The sequence below is a fragment of the Schistocerca serialis genome, chromosome 5 (genome assembly GCF_023864345.2).
Source record: "Schistocerca serialis cubense isolate TAMUIC-IGC-003099 chromosome 5, iqSchSeri2.2, whole genome shotgun sequence".
Taxonomy (NCBI): Eukaryota; Metazoa; Arthropoda; class Insecta; order Orthoptera; family Acrididae; genus Schistocerca; species Schistocerca serialis.
In genome coordinates, this window is record NC_064642.1 from 319,422,352 (window position 1) to 319,440,500 (window position 18,149).

The 18,149-nt window shown below is 41.9% G+C and overlaps 1 protein-coding gene across 1 annotated transcript in view; it reads right to left on the reverse strand.

Moving 5' to 3' along the window:
- Positions 1-18,149, reverse strand: part of LOC126481921 (endothelin-converting enzyme-like 1) — a 270,679-nt gene that overhangs the window by 73,317 nt on the left and 179,213 nt on the right. Inside the window, exons 8-9 of the mRNA XM_050105881.1 lie at positions 12,255-12,350; positions 7,477-7,601 (exon numbers count right to left, since the gene is read on the reverse strand). Of these exons, the coding sequence (XP_049961838.1) occupies positions 7,477-7,601; positions 12,255-12,350 (221 nt within the window). The remainder of the gene's footprint in view (positions 1-7,476; positions 7,602-12,254; positions 12,351-18,149) is intronic.

Below are 18,149 nucleotides of genomic sequence, written 5' to 3' on the forward strand. Positions count from 1 at the left end.
CACAGATGGTAGCGACTTGTTGTATCTGGTTTGTAAGTTTCTCGTCCCAGTAAGAGACGGTTGAGTGCGAGCACTGCAATCACAACTGCGGTGACACACAGATGATGCAGCAAGGTTAGGCTGACGGCACTCTGAGTGGCAGGGTTGTGTCTAGGCGGCTCCGATGTTTTTCGCGAAGGGCAGTTTGGAATGGTTCAAATGGCTCTGAGCACTATGGGACTCAACTGCTGAGGTCATTAGTCCCCTAGAACTTAGAACTAGTTAAACCTAACTAACCTAAGGACATCACAAACATCCATGCCCGAGGCAGGATTCGAACCTGCGACCGTAGCGGTCTTGCGGTTCCAGACTGCAGCGCCTTTAACCGCACGGCCACTTCGGCCGGCCGGGCAGTTTGGCGGACGATGTGCGTACTAGTTGGCGGCAAACGGTTCGAGCTGAAAGCAAGATTGAAGAGGTTGCAATGCTGAGCGCGCCAACCGCTCCCAAACAACAGACAATCTCGTAGTAACAGTAGAGCCAGCCGTGGTAGGTGCTACAATATTCTGACTAATGACCTCAGCATGTCGCATGTTTCTCAACACGATGTGCCAATATTCTGACGCAAGAACAAAGCGACTATTGCGTGACGCTTAGTGAGGACCTGATCAGCAGTGTCGGCATTTCTGAACCAGATCATAACTGGAGGTAAACCACGGTAGTTGCTGTACGATCCGCAAGTGAAGCGACAATCCGCCACCTGAAAAACGCCAATATTGTCGCGGTAGAACAGAAACGCAACAACAAGTACAAAGACCAGGCGCTGATTGAACTGTTTTTTGATAAAACTGGAATTGTTCATATGGAATTCATCCCAGACGGTGAAATGGTAAACAAAATCCGCTACAAGGACATTCTTGTCCATTTACGCGGTTCACTTCGTCACTAGAGTCCTGAGTTTTGGCGTGGGAAGAGTTGGCTGTTGCTACACGACGACGCCCCTGCCCTTCGCTCTGTCCTCCTCCAAGAAGAACCAGCAAGACAACAGGTCACTGTTTTGCCATACCCTCGTAATCACCTGATCACGCATAATGTGATTTTTGTTTCTTGCTTTGTATCTATGTATCTACGTGAGTTGCCCCACTCCTAAGTGGACGTAGACTTCATGACTGCCACAAGGGGAGCAAATATGTTTCGGTGGTGCATCCAGAACTTATACAGATGTTGTCAGATGTGCTTTTCGGCCAGCTGCGACTGTTTGGGGAAGGCTGTAACCTGTTTAAATCTAAGGCGTTGCCGTATGGCCTTCAAACCAAAAGCTAATTTAAAAAAAAAAAAAAAAAAAAAAAAAAAAAAAAAAAAAAAAAAAAAAGAAAAAAAAAAAAAAAAGTGCGCCTTGTTACGTGACATCTTGTGAGACACTCGGGTTTTTGTGGGTGCCTACTCTCTAGGCGTCAGTCTCAAAACAAAATCACTACAGTAGTATGTCAGCAGAGATGTAGGTGTACATTTTAAAGTGAATTACAAAAAGATTCCTCTTGTCTTGCGACGAATTTTCGATACATGAGAAGTTACTGATGTGATACCATCTGTGACAGAGAAGCAAGTCGTCGTACAGGAAACGGCGCATAAGTGGTTATCGTTATTAGTGGTTCTGCACGCAACCAGGTGGTCTGAAGGAACTCCAAAGCACAGCAGTATCGCCCAGATTGATAACACTTCCGTTACTAAAAAACAGAAGACGTTCAATTCTCATTGCTTATGAAAAAGCAGGCATGTTCAGGATACTGAAGGACTTAAACTCCTGGAGATATATTTAAAGTTGAGCCTGAATACGGCAGTTAAGACCTCCAATGCGTACGTGTACAATACAGTACTGCACAGTTAGGTGAGATTACAGAATATGCACAGCAACAGATAAAAGGAGACGATTTAAGCACTTTCGTAGATTATAAGTGTGCTGGCCGTTTTTAGCGTGTTTTTATATCGCTTTTAACCCTTAGAAGCGCGGATCCGCTTGCATGAGTGGGAGGCAGCCGCGCCAATTTTGCGATACCTATCCTGACATTGTGACCTGAAAAGCTCGTGCGCGTCACGATAACCACGACATTCAGTAATTCAGACTGGAGTGAAATAATAATAGCGCTAGTGATTATCGTTTAACGCAACGTAATGTGTGAAGGGCAGCACAACAAAATTCACAGCGTATATTTTGTGCCCCCCCTCCTCTGGAAAGCGCTCCTGGGTCTTTACCGCTGATTCTTATTTGGCTGTTTTCGGAAAATTCATGTAAGAAAATGGAAAACCTACAGCCGTCTTTACAATGTTGTTTATTATATGGTTACCAGTTTCGGTGCTTCAATACACTACCTTCAAGCCTTAATTGACGCTGAAGGGATTAACTACAATCGTAAACACGTTTCCATCAGTGACCAACATTCATGAACTGGTTTTCGCATACTACCTGTAATAACTATGTTGTTTCACCAACCATGTTGGTTGGAGACACAACGTCGTTGTTACAGGAAGTCTGCGAAAACCAGTTCACAGATGTTGGCCACTGATCGGATCACGTTTACGATTGTAGTTATTCCCGTCAACGTAAGTTAAAGCCTCAAGATGGTGGCGTAAGGCGTTGAAACTGGTAGCCATATAATAAATAACATCGTAAGGACAGCTGTAGGGGTTCCATTATGTAACATATGTGGACGGCCGAAGTCCCTCAAAACTCTAATCAGTAGTATTTTAAACATACCTGCACAACAGCAACGGTTTCACGTAATAAAATTATAAACAGCCGACCAGTTGCAATGGATAAAGAAATTCTTTACCAAGGTTTCGACAAATATAAATTTGTCTTCTTCAGAAGGTAAAAATTTTACATTAGTCCTTATTAATGTAATATTGTTACCTTCTGAAGAAGACAAATTTATATTTGTCGAAACCTAGGTAAAGAATTTCTTTATCCATTGCAACTGGTCGGCTGTTTATAATTTTATTATCTAATCAGAAGGATGGACATACGAGTACAAAAATCTCTCATCTTACGCGACTCAAGAAATTATATCAAAACACTATGCTTCCACAGATTATTTGCCAGTCTTAGCTATTTTTTATTTTCCTGTGTTACCACTTCAACGTCACAGGAGATTTAACTTATGCATGTAAATGGTAAAAAAAATTTGCGACAGATCTACTTCGCCATAGAACTATACTTCTCCTCGTCTTTAGAATCTACATATCAAACCTTCTATCCCCTGTCTTGTTAAATCTTGATACATTTATGATCCAACGTTTGAAAAATTCTTCAGGCACTTGAAATTGCCGTCCTGTTAACAGTATTTTTACGCTGCAAATAAATACAAGACTCCTAAAAAACATTGCCGACACGCACGGATTTTGAAGCCTGCTGCAAGTAAATGTCTAAATTTGATCGGATACCGGTGTGTTGTCACCATAAGATGAAAAATCGACGTAGATATTGTTCCAAGTGACATATCTCTCAATAGCAAATTTTGTTGTCCGCCTACATTTAAACTACATATCACGACTTCGCATATGAACAGTTTATAACAGAGTTTCCGAGGGTCCAAAATGGAGATAAGATTTACAACACGTATGCCACAAGGACGTCGTTCGTCTGATGACAGGCTTCAGCGCGACCCCTCCTCGATGCAGGCACGCGTTCAAAGCTCCCAGGCGTCTTCCTGGTTCGTTGACAAACGTCCACAATGGGTTCCCGGAGATCATCGTCACTATCAAAAAATTTGAAGTACACAAATTGCTGCGGGTGCTAGTCGAGACACCTGGGAGATCGTGGTACTGGCGAGGGAAGAAATATACGTTTGTTGTGGAAATATTATTTACCACTTCTTAGATACCATTAGTGAAGATAAAATCAAACGACGTCAGTTCATCTGTATGTAATTTACGCTACATTTGTAGTGACACGAAATAAACGCAGGCTTAATCATTAATAGTATTATAACACTGGCGTGACTGCGCTTGTGCATACGTCGTCTCGGAGAAACTATTGCTTTCCGGACCTATGTGTATTAGGATTATACACTTTTATCGCCCTTTTCGTTTGTACTTATAACAGCCAAACGTCCTGTACAATTTTACAATTTAGCTTGTAGTCAATTTACTCAGGTGCGACGATGGGTCTGTCGAGCCGACACCAGCCTTAAATTTTGAAATGTGTGAAAGCTAGACGGCCAAACAACTAATTGAAAAATCATTGATCGCGGATTTTTTCCAAAAAGAAAGTATGTCAGTTTTACAACATCTCTCAATATACTTTAAAAATCTCTTCGAATGTATATCTAGACTCCCCTTATGGAAAGGAAAACACTCCCGTTTTATTTCTAACACATCTGCATACAGTTTCTTGTTTTAAGTGATACAGTAACATCTCAACAAAATGTATTCATATGGTGACGTAATTTGTTGGGGATATGTTCACACTGTGGAATATTTTGTGAAAGTTGTTGAATAAAAAATATTTCTTACAAATTCTCTTAAGGAAAGCGTAAATCATACGTACTCACCGGCTGTAGGATACCTCTATCTGGTACCGTGACACACTACCTTTAGTTCCCCCAGCTTAAGCCTAACAGTAGCACCTACGGCGATCGATGATGAACGTCAGTGAGACTCATCACTGATGCAGTAATTACCAGTATTGTGACAACAGGCTTTCTATCTCAAAGTAAAGTTATCCAAGATGGCGTCGATGACGTCATCCAAGAAGGCGGATTTTGGGGGGGAAGTTTTAATTTTGCCGCCCGCATCTCGTGGTCGTGCGGTAGCGTTCTCGCTTCGCACGCCCGGGTTCCCGGGTTCGATTCCCGGCGGGGTCAGGGATTTTCTCTGCCTCGTGATGGCTGGGTGTTGTGTGCTGTCCTTAGGTTAGTTAGGTTTAAGTAGTTCTAGGTTCTAGGGGACTTATGACCACAGCAGTTGAGTCCCATAGTGCTCAGAGCCATTTGAACCATTTTTTTAATTTTGCCTGGAAAGTGCCACGCCCCCCTCTCCCTGAAAAATGGTGGGAAGTTCAAATTCCAACATGAGATGCGTCACACCTAGGAAAATGGCAGGAAAAAGGGACATGTCTTTATTATGTAACCAATTTCAAGCATGTGTGTTCGCCACGAGCTCTGGAGCCCAACTGACTCAGTTCATATCGTCACCAGGAGAGAACACCGCTGTGACGCATGAGCGTGTGCAAGTTACGATATGCATCCTGGCTCCATCCCTCTGCGTTGCCGAAATCTGCTGAACAGGATTCTCGTACTTATTCCACCTACACTCCTCCATTATCATACTCTTCCATACGTGATGTACTGAACTGTGGCTACAGTCCTCCCTTGAATGTCTACATGTCAGGCAGCTATTGAAAGCTGCACATTCATCTCGATGATGGAACACATGGCGATGGTCTGACAAGGACTGCTCAGCAAGGACTGAATGTGCACCGCCAATTCCGGTCATCTGAGTGACGAAAAAAAAGTCACCATCTTGGATAACGGTACTTGCATCATCAGCTGACGTCAAGACAGCGCCCTCTGTGTACCAAGCCACGTGGTGGATACACTGGGTGCAGCCATCTTGAATGATGTCACAGTCTCCATCTTGGATGACATCATGGTGGCGACCTCTGATGGCATGGATATAAATTAAGTCAGTTGCAGTCCAAACTCAGTCCACACGCTTGAAACTGGTTAAATAATAAGGACAAGTCCATTTAGATTAGTGGAGGTAGCACAATTGACCTTCTTCCCGCCAAAATACGCCATCTTGGATGACGTCACGGTGGTGCTCTCTGGTGGTGACGATATGAACGACACGACGGTGCTCTCTGGTGGTGACGATATGAACTAAGTCAGTTGGGCTCTAGAGCTCATGGTGAATACACATGCTTGAAATTGGTTCCATAATGAAGACATGTCCGTTTTTCCCACCATTTTCCTAGGTGTGACGCATTATCATGTTGGAATTTTAACTTCCCGCCATACTATTACCACCTGGGTCGTTCTGGACCGTGATCATATCGTAGAGATGTCATAGTAGTCAGTTTCAAGGAATTTATTTCAAGCTTTGAGCCAATCTCAGACACACAGGAAAAGTGCTGAACAAGAAAACTCCCAATTCCTCTTTCTAACTGTATAATGTGTGGTCGCTACTTGATGAATAGCTGCGGCGATATAAATAGAAAAAACTGGATTTTTGAATAAAACGTTCTCGGTTTTCCAGCCACGTCAATTCGAATAAAATCCTCGAGCTTTCGATGGCGGAGATGGCCATCTAAAGCTCTAGGATTTTATTCGAACTGACGCGGCTGGAAAACCGAGAACGTTTTATTCCTGTATGCCGTCGCGAAAGATTCCGAGGACACACAACTGGATTTTTGGGCTACATTGTAGGAAATGACTGCTCTAACCCACACTTGTTACCATTTTTTCTCATCGTGAAGCATCAAATTAAAAATTATTCCCTGTATGATCAATGGCAAAATGTGAAATTTTATGTTCAAGGATATTAGTAACGTACACTGACGTGACAAGAGTAATGGCATATCTTCTAATGTAATGTCAGATCTCCTTTTGCCCTGTGTAGTGCAGCAGCTCTACGTGGCATGGACTCAACGAGTCGTAGGAAGTACCCTGCAGAAATACTGAGCGTGCTGCCTCTGAAATCGACCATAGTGGCAAAAGTGTTGCCGATGCAGGATATTTGCACGAACTGACCTCTCGATTATGTCCCATAAATCTGCCATGGAGTTCAAGTCGGGAGATTTTGGTGGCCAAATCATTCTCTCGAATTGTCCAGAATCGCGAAAACTGTGGTCTGGAGACATGGTGTATGCTTCCGCGTTCAACGTCTGTTGATTCCCGTCGTGAAGTCATAGCCACGTAGGAAACATTTCCACATGAATCCCCTGAGTACAAATGACAGCTCCGAAAATTCAGTGCGCTTTTTTACCTTGTGTCCGCGATAATACCGCCGTCTGTATATGTGCGTATCTCTATCTGAGGATATGATAATTAAATCAAGACCTTAAGCTGCCGACAGGCGTTGACCTACATCAATGGGGACCGTTCAAAATGTGTGCTCCGACCCGTACTCGAACCCGGGATCTCCTGCTTACATCTCAGACGCTCTATCCATCTGAGCCACCGAGGGCACAGAGGATAGCGCGACTGCAGGGATTTATCCCTTGCGCGCTCCCCGTGAGACCCACACTCCCAACTTAATGCCCACACACATTTATAGTGCCCCTGCCCATTACACTCATTACTCGCGGCAGACAGTCTTACCGAGTCCCGTAAGAGTTCGGTCAATGCGTGTGCATCCGCACAGAAGGTGGTCAATGGCCTGTTAGCCTTAACTATATGGCATATCTATCTCAGGACATTTGTCACCCCAGTGTAGTTAATAGAGTATTGGACATTTGGTGATGAATACCTCTGATTAAAAGAGCAGGTCCTTACTTACCTCTTGGAGAATCGGATCAAGGTGCTGTGCAGACGGGACAGGTAATCCGGAGCCGCCACGTAGAACAGCTCAGAGTCCGAGAAGTTGGCCGAGAACACCGCCTCTAGCAGCGACCTCCAGTCCAGCTGCAACACGCGCCCGTGCCGGCGTCAATCACTGCATCCGAACATACAACATAATTTCATTGGCAGATGTAATTTTCAGTACCACATGTTTCAATGGAAATTTCCCTTGAGCAAATTTAAATCATGACCTCAAACCTGACATCATACCCACTAATGAGTATAAAGTTTGCTGCCAAACACGACACGCAGTTTTAAGATTGAGTACATACTTTCAAAGGGAACAATACTCTGGAATGCATTAAGACTGAACATTTCTTCCGGCTATTGTTTGCTTTTTAATAGAGTGCGTTAAGAGAGAGGAAACATTCAGATTTCCTGTGGAATAATTTGAATTCTTGTCGTTTGGCCAATGAGTCACGCACTCTAGCGTCTGCTGGAAGGCCACTCGAGACTTTGGTAATTATTGTAAGCGATGCCGATCAGAGTCACCGCTGATACAAGCCTATTGGTCTACTGTGATGTTAGCAACCACCAATGTCTGCCATCTCACGCGTACTTCGTAAAAGTCAGATGATGCCTGCACAATGCCTCTCTATCAGTATTCTGTTTGCCTCAAAGTAATCCGTATTCAGTTGCAAATTCCACACTTCATTGTTTTTAATAATAATAATAATAATAATAATAATAATCTCATGTCCTGACTGACTGACTCATTGACTCTCCGACTCAAGATCGCCCAGCTCAAACCACTAAGGATTTGAAATTTGGAGAGGGTATCGATCTTATACCGTAAGAGCCTGTGAAAAGGGGATGTTTCGAAATTACACTCCCAAGGGGTGAAATAGGGGATGAAAGATTTTTTAAAAATTAGTCGCTCTTCAGGCAGTTTTGAAGCTAGTCTTACAAAAATTGGTATTTGGTTTCTGGGGCAGAAGAAAGGAATAGGTCTTCCATCATTTTTGGAAATTTCACTCGTATGGGAGTGAAAGTTTTTAAATATAAATCATTATGAAAGAATTACTACAGAATTTTTAAAGCTAAATCTATGAATACTGGTATTTGACTTACAGGTTATAAATAAAAATAAGTGTTTCTGTGTTTTTGTAAATTCAACACCTAAGGGGGTGCAAAAAAGGACAAAACGTTTTATGACGATATTTCATTGTGAAAAGCTAAATCCATGAAAATTTCAGTTTAATTCTTCGCTGGAAATAAAAAAAATAGGTATTTCACTGTTTTTCGAAATTCAACCCTTATGGGCATGAAATAGGGGATGATAAGTTTTATATGAATATTTCATTACGCAAGCATTTCTGGAGCTAAATCTACGAAAATATGTATTTGGCTTCCCTGTTAGAAACAAAAAGATAAGTATTTAACTTTTTTTTAAATTCAGCCTCTAAGGGGGTGAAACAGGGCCACACTGATTCATCGACTCATCATTTCCCAGCTCGCTAAGGATATAAATTTGAAATTTGGAGAAGGTGGGATATTATACTGTAAGCATCGTTTAAGAAGGATTGTTAGAAATTGAACTCCCAGGGGGGTGAAATAGGGGATGAAAGGCTTTTTGAAAGTATGTCGCTCTTAATACAATTCCGAAGCCAGAACTACGAAGATTGGTATTTTGTTCCTCTGCCAGAAATAAAAAAGATACGTGTTTCAGCATTTTTATGAATTAATCCCTTAAGGGTGTAAAACTGTAGGTGAAAGATTTTTTTGAAATAAAACATTATTAAGGAATTACTAAAACACTTTTGAAGCTACATCTATGAAAATTGGCATTTGACTTCTCGATTAGAACTAAAAAGATACGTGTTTTAGTTTTTGGAAATTCACCACTCAAGGCAATTAAATAGGGGATAAAAGTAAATTAGTGTTTCACTTTTTGGTTGGATACAAAGAAATCTGTGACTGGAGGTGATACTTTCTATGGAAATATTACAACAAGAACGCAAAAGGTATGATTAACAAAAACCGTGGACTCAAGTTACAAGAATCGCTTTTTGGTCATAAGTACATTCGGAATAGACCATGCTTCTGTGGTATTAATTAACGTGAAAAGTTTATAAGGTGTTTCAATTTGTGAATAATATAAAAATTAGATTAAAAAAATTAAAAAATAATTTGTGCAGACCATACAATCTAGCCGGTCAAAGCAGCAGGCGCTAAGCTAGTATATACTATTGTAATTATTATTGCTGTTGATGTTGTTGTTGATATCAACCCACTGAGGTGTGGAATTTGCACGGAATCTATCTCTTAAAGCAGTTATACACGTATAATGGGCTTTCACCTTCATTTACAGGAAAATTAAGTATGTATAGACAATTATGTTTATTGATTTACAGCTGCCTATATCGTATTACATGAGCTATGTCATTCCAGAACGACATCTACCGCTCCGTGCCAAAGCACGCACCGTAAGGCAACTGCTCCGAGGGTTTCAAACTGGTTTTCGGTTCAGGACTGGAGTTCCGTCTCTGCAACCCTCCTACCAGTAAAGTTTCCGGACTTTGGCCGCCGCAAAACTTCATCTCTACAGCAGCAGACGTTGTCCTGCCACCCTTGCGGCTAGGATTCTGTTTTGAGAAACTATCGTGCGTAGCACTCAGACACCACTATCAGACAACTGAGCAACGACGAAAACGTTTTACGGATATTCCGAAGTGACTGGTGGTTGCTACATTTGTAATCTTTACAAGAGGGACTCGTAATCCGTGGTGTACACCAGCGGGTGAGTGGTGGTGGTAGATGGTAAAACAGAAAGACGGAGCCCGCATCATCTGGGAAAAGTATGAGATTTCAGCCAGTACCATTCGGTAAGTCACTAATACGTAACATGAATATTAGCGATATCATTAGAGTTTCCAGATACCTATAGGTAATTTTCCGTCTGACGTAAATAGCTGCGTTCTAATTATCGACCAAATTTTAATCCATTCGCAAACCATTCCGATACAGTGTGACGTCGGTGTGAGACTGAATTTTTTCAAGTCTAGAAATGTCTTTCGAATTGGTTACCACAATTAATGGTAAATCGGATATCGTTTGGCAACTGTAGTGCAAGCTAAGTATCGCATAGTCGTCTTTTAGGAAATGCATGTTGGCTTCTACGGACGCTGTCGTTTTCTGCAACGTGTATTATTTTCCAGTGAGTTGTATGTAGCAGATGACCATAATCTTCTTATATAGGTGGAGATTTAAAGAACCTTGCGCGCATGGTACAATACGGAGGAACTCTTACGCTGTACTTCAAACATCAGTGTATCGCCAGTTCAGACTAAGTGTATCGTTAACAGAATAAAAGTAACTTAAGCGTCATATTAATAAATTGTATTAGAACTTTCCCTCGTATTGTGGCTCCAGTTCATTCCCGTTGGAGTAACTGACGCTAGTCATCAGTATCTTCTCGCTGGAGATTATTTTATATGGATGTCTTGTTTCTCTCTGGCGCACATTAAGCATCTGTTCATGTCACACTGTCACAACAGACAATGAACTCGTTTCTACATTTGTACTCAGCTATGGATCATGAACGAAAAATGCGACCGCCGATTTATGTTTGATGCAAAGCAAAATCCTCGAATTCACATCAACGTATGTATCAGTCGACTAAATTTGATGACACTGTTGTTAAACGCTGCAACACAGTTTTAGACACAGCTCTAGTAAGTCGTGCCCAAATAGTTTTTCATCTGTGTGTGATGTTTGGAAATTTTCTCTAAAATTCTGCGAGCTTATTTTCTCAGCGTTCGTTAAACGAGGCAAAACTGCATATATTGTGTTAATAATATGTTAACAGAATATGGCTGTAGTGGCCAAATAAGCGCGTTGCATTAAACATGTCTGAACTGACAAAATGTTTTCCCCTCTTTCAGTATTATTTATGCCAACATCCTGAACCGGCGAGATGTGTAACGTTCCGGAGAAAAGGCTGAACCAAGCACACACGCTGGCTAACGACAGCTGCTGTGGTTCCGGCAAGCCAGAATGTGGTTTTTGAGTGGTTCATCAAGTTCACTTTGTGGCTGATACCAGTATGAGAAGATGTACAGATGTGTTAGAACATGATTACGCATCGATGAATCAGAATGTTCCAAAGAGCGTTTAGAAAGCTACAAATGAAGCTTACAATCAAAGTATATGAAATCATCTATATCGTTATAATGTTAAATTATACCCTTCGATTCTCCTTAGCCATTTTTCACATGACTATGCTGAAATTCTTGTTTCGTAACCTTGTTTTCAATTGTTAGTGAAGTGTCTCACTTTCAGAAATTTAAGTATATCAAGATTACCAGTAGATTCTCTAGGTATATTTCATGAGTGCACGCTATTGGTCTGACCGTACAACATTCACAGTCACTATAAGGTCACCAGGTTAATTCGGCCGTCGCGCTGTCTAGTTCCTTCAGAATGTAGTGATGGAGAACGACACTAAGAGCATGCAGTCGGCAGCAAAGATGAGTGGTGGTAAATATCATATTCTTAACTGTCCTATAAATGACCATAAAGTATCTAATAGACGTCACATGGTGGGAAGTCATCGACCTTTGAGAGCCACTCGCTTATTCCAAGTTGTAAACCAACAGATAGCATCATCTGTTGAGATAGACTCTATGGATACTAATCAGCCATGATTTGTGTTTGTGCAGCTGTCTGTCACTATAGCTGCACTGGTGCATAAAGTGCATACAGTGAAATACTCACGAATCCGTATCGGGTCTGCAGCTGCGTCAGGTTGCAGGCGACTGGTGTGCTCCGTTGCAGGGCGCTGTTCGCCAGTTCCTTCTCACGTGGGTACAGCTGTAACAGGTCGTACAACGCTTCTTGTAGTGCCACTATTCTTCATTCATTATAATGTTAGACATTTTCAATACAACGTACTATACTTCAAACATTTAGTTTTTCCCAGGCAAGTGCTTGGTGTTAACTTTTATTTTAAATATTAACTTTTTTAATTATTTTTTTCTACATACCTGCTGCCGCAGTTGACGGAGAATGTACAACGCAGATGTTTAACTATAGTAAAGAAAGGGCTCAGGGCTGTCGTAATTCGTGATCAGTATTTATTTTATTATTGCTTTATTCTTCACAATTATAATATGTTATCTACGTAGTTAATATTGCTCTTACAAACCATACGTTCGTGTACAATTAGTTCTGTGTGTAACTGTTATTACTACTTGCTACGATCTAGTACTACAAAACAAAAAAAACGAAAAACACAAAAAGAACTATTTACTTTGTAACCTCCCCCCTCACTTATCGACCTTAATGACAGTGAAAAATTAAACCGCGTGTACCTAATGGAAATTTGGGAAAAGCAATCGTCACCGAAGTTAATCTATCGGTAAAGAGGGAGGAAAGGGTTACATCTAAATGAAAGGAAAAATGCAAATGAAACTGGTGGAAATTAATTTTGAAAAGGGGTAAAGTTAATAAAGAAAGTAAATGTGCGGCCGTTACGTTAACAATTAACTAGCGGTAATTAGATATTTGAGATTTGGGGGAAATCACGGTCGCCAGTCCTAAGGACAATTACTATAGTAACTGAAAAAGAAAGGTTATTACACATATAATTAGCACTAGAAGCGTGGCAACTGAAGGTTGACACGTGTAGTGTGAAAACTGAAAGTTTGTCAGAAGTAATAAATTTCGCTACACTTAATTTAGCAAAAGAATTAATGAAACCGGAAAATCGAAAGTTAATTTAGTGACTGAAGTTAATAGTGAGCTTTCTTTCTGAAGCACATCGACATTCAGTAAAATAAGGTTAGTCTTGGACTACCTCAACAATCATTTCAAAAGCTACTTGAATCTACGCAATTTAGAAATAAGAGAATTAACTTTGAACTTGAATTAAATGATTCTGAACAATTAACAATAGTAAAATTTAGTACGTACCAAGCTGAGCTGCAGTCACAGGTAACTAAAATACGGTAACAAAACTCGCACTCTTAATTTGTGCTCGTGTAACCTAAATATTGTAGCCAGCTACTGAACTTTGAAATTAAAGCAGTGAAATCTAATTATATTATTTTAATGCTGGCGTTTGAATTTCAACGACACTCGGGTTCATTTCGGAAAAGGAAGGGACCCTGCTTGGCAATGCAATTGGGACAATGAGCAACAAAGGTTCATGCTAAGTTGCTGTAATTTTGCGAGGCAAATGGAACAATTTGAAAAGCTGAGGTCTGCCATACAGTTCTGAAACTTTACGTGCTTTTAGTCTTCCTTGTTGGTTGATTGAAGGTTTGAAGCCGTCGATCGAGGAGGTGGCGACAGTCACTCATTGTCGGCCGTCGCTGTTGCAGAAGCTGGATGTTGGCGCGTCTTCTTCTCGACACGGTCACCAGGCGAAACGGGCTCTTGATGTGCGCCAGCTAATGCTTCCCGTCCGCGACACCATGTCAGAAACTATCATCGCGAGTCGAGCGCAATTACATGCTGCCAAACCCCGAAAGCGCGGCAACTCGCGGGAGCGTCACACAACACCTGCTCCACTCGCTACTCCCGCCAGACTCTCACTGTTCTGCCCGCACTCCACGCGGCAGAGTTAACACTACCAAAGATCCTACACACTTTGATTCTTCACACGACCTATCGATGTAATCGTTCGATAGCAGTTTTCCCTAGGCAAGACCCAGCGTAAAAATACAAATAATATTTACGAAACAAACCAATTATACATCGACATGAGTGCATAAATATATATATATATATACAAACAGTAAAACAATTACAATATATAAAGAGACAGAAATGTCATATCTTGAGGTAACAAAACAAGGAAAAAAAATAATAGTACAATAGATGGAAATAGGAGGATATGCATTTCCGGCGTTACAACTTCTATCACTAGACTTCTTTGATTTGTTTATTCATTAGTGCCAAAGTTTCCTTGCAGATGTATATGTCTAAGCTGCTGACGGTTACATTCCAGAACTGAAACCGCCCTCCAGCTAGCCCTGTCAACAGCCACGTTCTGCTGGATCACATGCGCACAGGACGGCACGTCGGCAGCGTTTCCACTGCGGCGATCGATTCCACGATTCCATTTCATCATCTCAGAATCCACACTTTTGCAAACGCTCCCATCAACGTGAAGGGCAGTTTAGATGATAGCCGTTTGCTTCATTAGTCGCGACCCTCATTTTGTTTTCTCTTCGTCGGAACGAGGTCCTGGCTAGCAGAGGAGGATGCTGACGTGGGAGTCAGTGTCCAGAGCAGCTCTCCTTAATATTCTTGGATACATCGGCTGCAGTATCTTCCAGGCTGGCCAGTTGGCCTCGTTCCTCAGTGTTGTTTTGGGATCCAGCGTCCTTAATACATGACAACAATGACCCGCTGTGTCTTCGGAGATCCCACAGTCACACAACGTATCCATTGGAGGTTCCGTACTGCCACAGGCGTCGGCACCGTTTACCTCCATTTTAATAACATTAAGATACTAGCATACGGGCCGTGACAAAGCAAACAAACATGCGAGTAAAAGAGCTTTTAGTGTCTCACAAGAACAGAAAGAAATTCATATGTTCGTATGTTCTTTCATGTGTATCGAAATGGTCTTATTGATTTCACCACTGTTGTAAAATGCGACATAATTTCGTTTATTATACTGGCCTCAACTGTGAGTACCCTTCGTACTCACGTTTGACCGCTAGTATGTGAGAAAGGAATATTTGTGTAACAGTAAATTTGAAAATCTCAGCTGTAAGCGATATCGCGAGTCACGACACCACGCTGGAACTAGTGCAGTAAAACTACAGACGAAGATTTCTGAGAGTAAAGGATTGGAATGTAGTGTATAATGAAGCTCTTTCTGGCTCACTCGTGCTGATGGCCTAACGGACGATATGTCAGTCTTATGGCATAACGTAGACAATCTCGGACCAAAAGTCAAAACATTTTATAGGTATTTCTACATGTCCGCCTGACAAGACGCCAAACAAAAGGAGACCGTGTAAGGGAGACGGGAAGGACAATTTTAAGTAGCAACTTGGCTTGATACACCTTGAAGGTAAATCCTTAGCTCCGCAGATATCTGTCGGTAGCTAGGAGAGAGGCTGGATCAATATCTATAAAAGTTACATGAAAAGCTCTTAGTGCAACGGATAGTATAATCAGATCTTTCTTCTGTCCGTATTATGATCGGTCTATTGCGGTCTGCTATGACTTACACCAAACTTTCTCGATTATTGGTTGGATAGGAAATTATTACATATTTTAAAATACACTCTACGGTAATTTCCCTTCTTCTTGTCAGAGTTTTCCAGCCGTTCTTTAACCCGTCGATTGTGCGGACGACCTCCTCATTTTGTATCAGTCTATATAATTTTCAGCAGTCTTCTGCAACAACTTATCTCGAACGTATTGATTCTCTCTTTCCCAGTTTTCCCACCGTCCCGGTTCACTTTCATACAAAGCTAAGCTACATTCCTATATTCTCAGAAACTTCTTCCTCGCATTAAAGATTATGTTTGACATCCGAGAAAACTCTGAATATAATTGAATCGTGTTTTCTCAGATGAAATATACATTCGTGGAGTGAATGGCAACTAATCACGGAAATCATCGATTCTGGCCCCAGAAGTACTAAATGGGGAAAAGAAAGACGTGTATTCCAACGAGACAGCTTGTAATAAATACGAAATTGTTATTCCGCAGTTTCTATCGTGGTCCTATCTTCACAACAATGGGAAGTAATAGTAATCACTAGTTCTTACATTTTTGTGAAAACCATCCAGTTAGTGCAATCAGAAAATAGTAATAAGCATCTGACAGCTTTGAAGTAGGCTTGTTATTCGAGTGCAGAACGGCATAGAAATGGTCTGAAAGTCGTTCTATGGTGCCTCTACTGCGGAATGAACGTACAGATCTAGTCCTCCACTTCAGTTCTATCAGGTTTCCGCCATCTTTTCATTCTAACGGAAGTCTAATGTGTCAACTAGATTTCCAGTTGGTTTTGCTTCTAAGTATTTCGTACGAGCTACTCTGTATTGTTCCATGTCTTTACGTAATACAATATATTATCAGTACGCATTTTTTGAGAAAAATGTATGATGGTTGTCTTTATGTATCTCGGTAGTTTTAGCGGTTGAGAGTATTGTCTGGAAAAGTCAAGCATCTGAAGTGGATTCCTTCGAACTAGGAGGGGGGGGGAGGGGGGAGTTGGAGGGGGGAGGGGGAGGGAGATGTTTCAAATGGCTCTGAACACTATGGGACTTAACATCTGAGGTCATCAGTCCCCTAGAACTTAGAACTACTTAAACCTAACTAACCTAAGGACATGACACACATCCATGCCCGAGGCAGGATTCGAACCTGCGACCGTAGCGGTCACGAGGTTCCAGATTGTAGCGCCTAGAACCGCACGGCCATTATGGCTGGCCAGCGGGGGGGGGGGGGGTGGGAGGGAGAGGAAGGTGGTAAGGCACTGGTCTCGCTTTGAGCTAGTTCCCCTAAATTCATTAAGAAATACCAGGACGGTTCCTTTGGAAAAGGCACAGACGATTTCCTTCGCATTCCATTTGTAATTTCAGGTAGGACTAACAGCCTGAACATCGAAGTGACAAACGCCAAATTTTCTCCCTATCCGATGCTCAGTCTTCATATGTGGGAAATTTTGAGGGATTTAATCAATTTACCTACTTGCGAAAAGCATCCATACTCAGTCAGACGATTGAGTGTTTAGTATACAGTTTGATGATAATTTTCTCTATTTGAGAGAGGTCCCATGAAAAACTAGTGATCGTGATACGGAAACATTTGTACGAACATGAAGAAGTGAAATAACGAACGCCGGCCTGAGTGTCCGTGCCGTTCTAGGCGCTCCAGTCTGGAACCGAGCGACCGCTACGCTCGCAGGTTCGAATCCTGCCTCGGGTATGGATATGTGTGATGTCCTTAGGTTAGTTAGGTTTAATTAGTTCTACGTTCTAGGTGACTGATGACCTCAGAAGTTAAGTCGCACAGTTCTCAGAGCCATTTGAACCATTTGAAATAACGAACAAACAACTGAAAGAAACACATTTTCATTTTCACGTAAGAGGATAACAATTCTCAATTGCGTACCATGTTTACGTTCAAGGTTACAAACGTTGCTCAGTTTGACGACCATCTGCATCCAGACAGCCAGGAAGTATGTATGGGTACCATTTCACACTTGTTCACAGCTCTTTCCGAACAGTGGACCATGGAATGTGCAGCTGTCGTGACACAGCTCGTGCGTTGCTTGCAGATCGCACATTGCGTCCAGCGTTCTCAGCCACGGCGACAGTCACTTCAACAACTTGCGCCGCAATTGGCCGTCGGCCTCCTTCAGAATCAATTCCCAAATAGCCAGTTAGTTCAAACTTCCGTACCACGTTCTTCAACACCGGTGCGGAAAGAGGACTTCTCCATATTCCTTTAATGCGTCGCGAAGAGCGACAGTACTATTGCCGTTGTTTTGATGAAACAGTTTTACACGTGAAGTAATGCTCTCCTTGTCCAGAACCGTGGTGACTGTGTGGAACTGTAGCGCATACTGATGCTTGCGTTTCAAACATATAACGTGGTAGCAGTAGCGGCGCCTAATGAGAAGTCGTGACACCACTAACA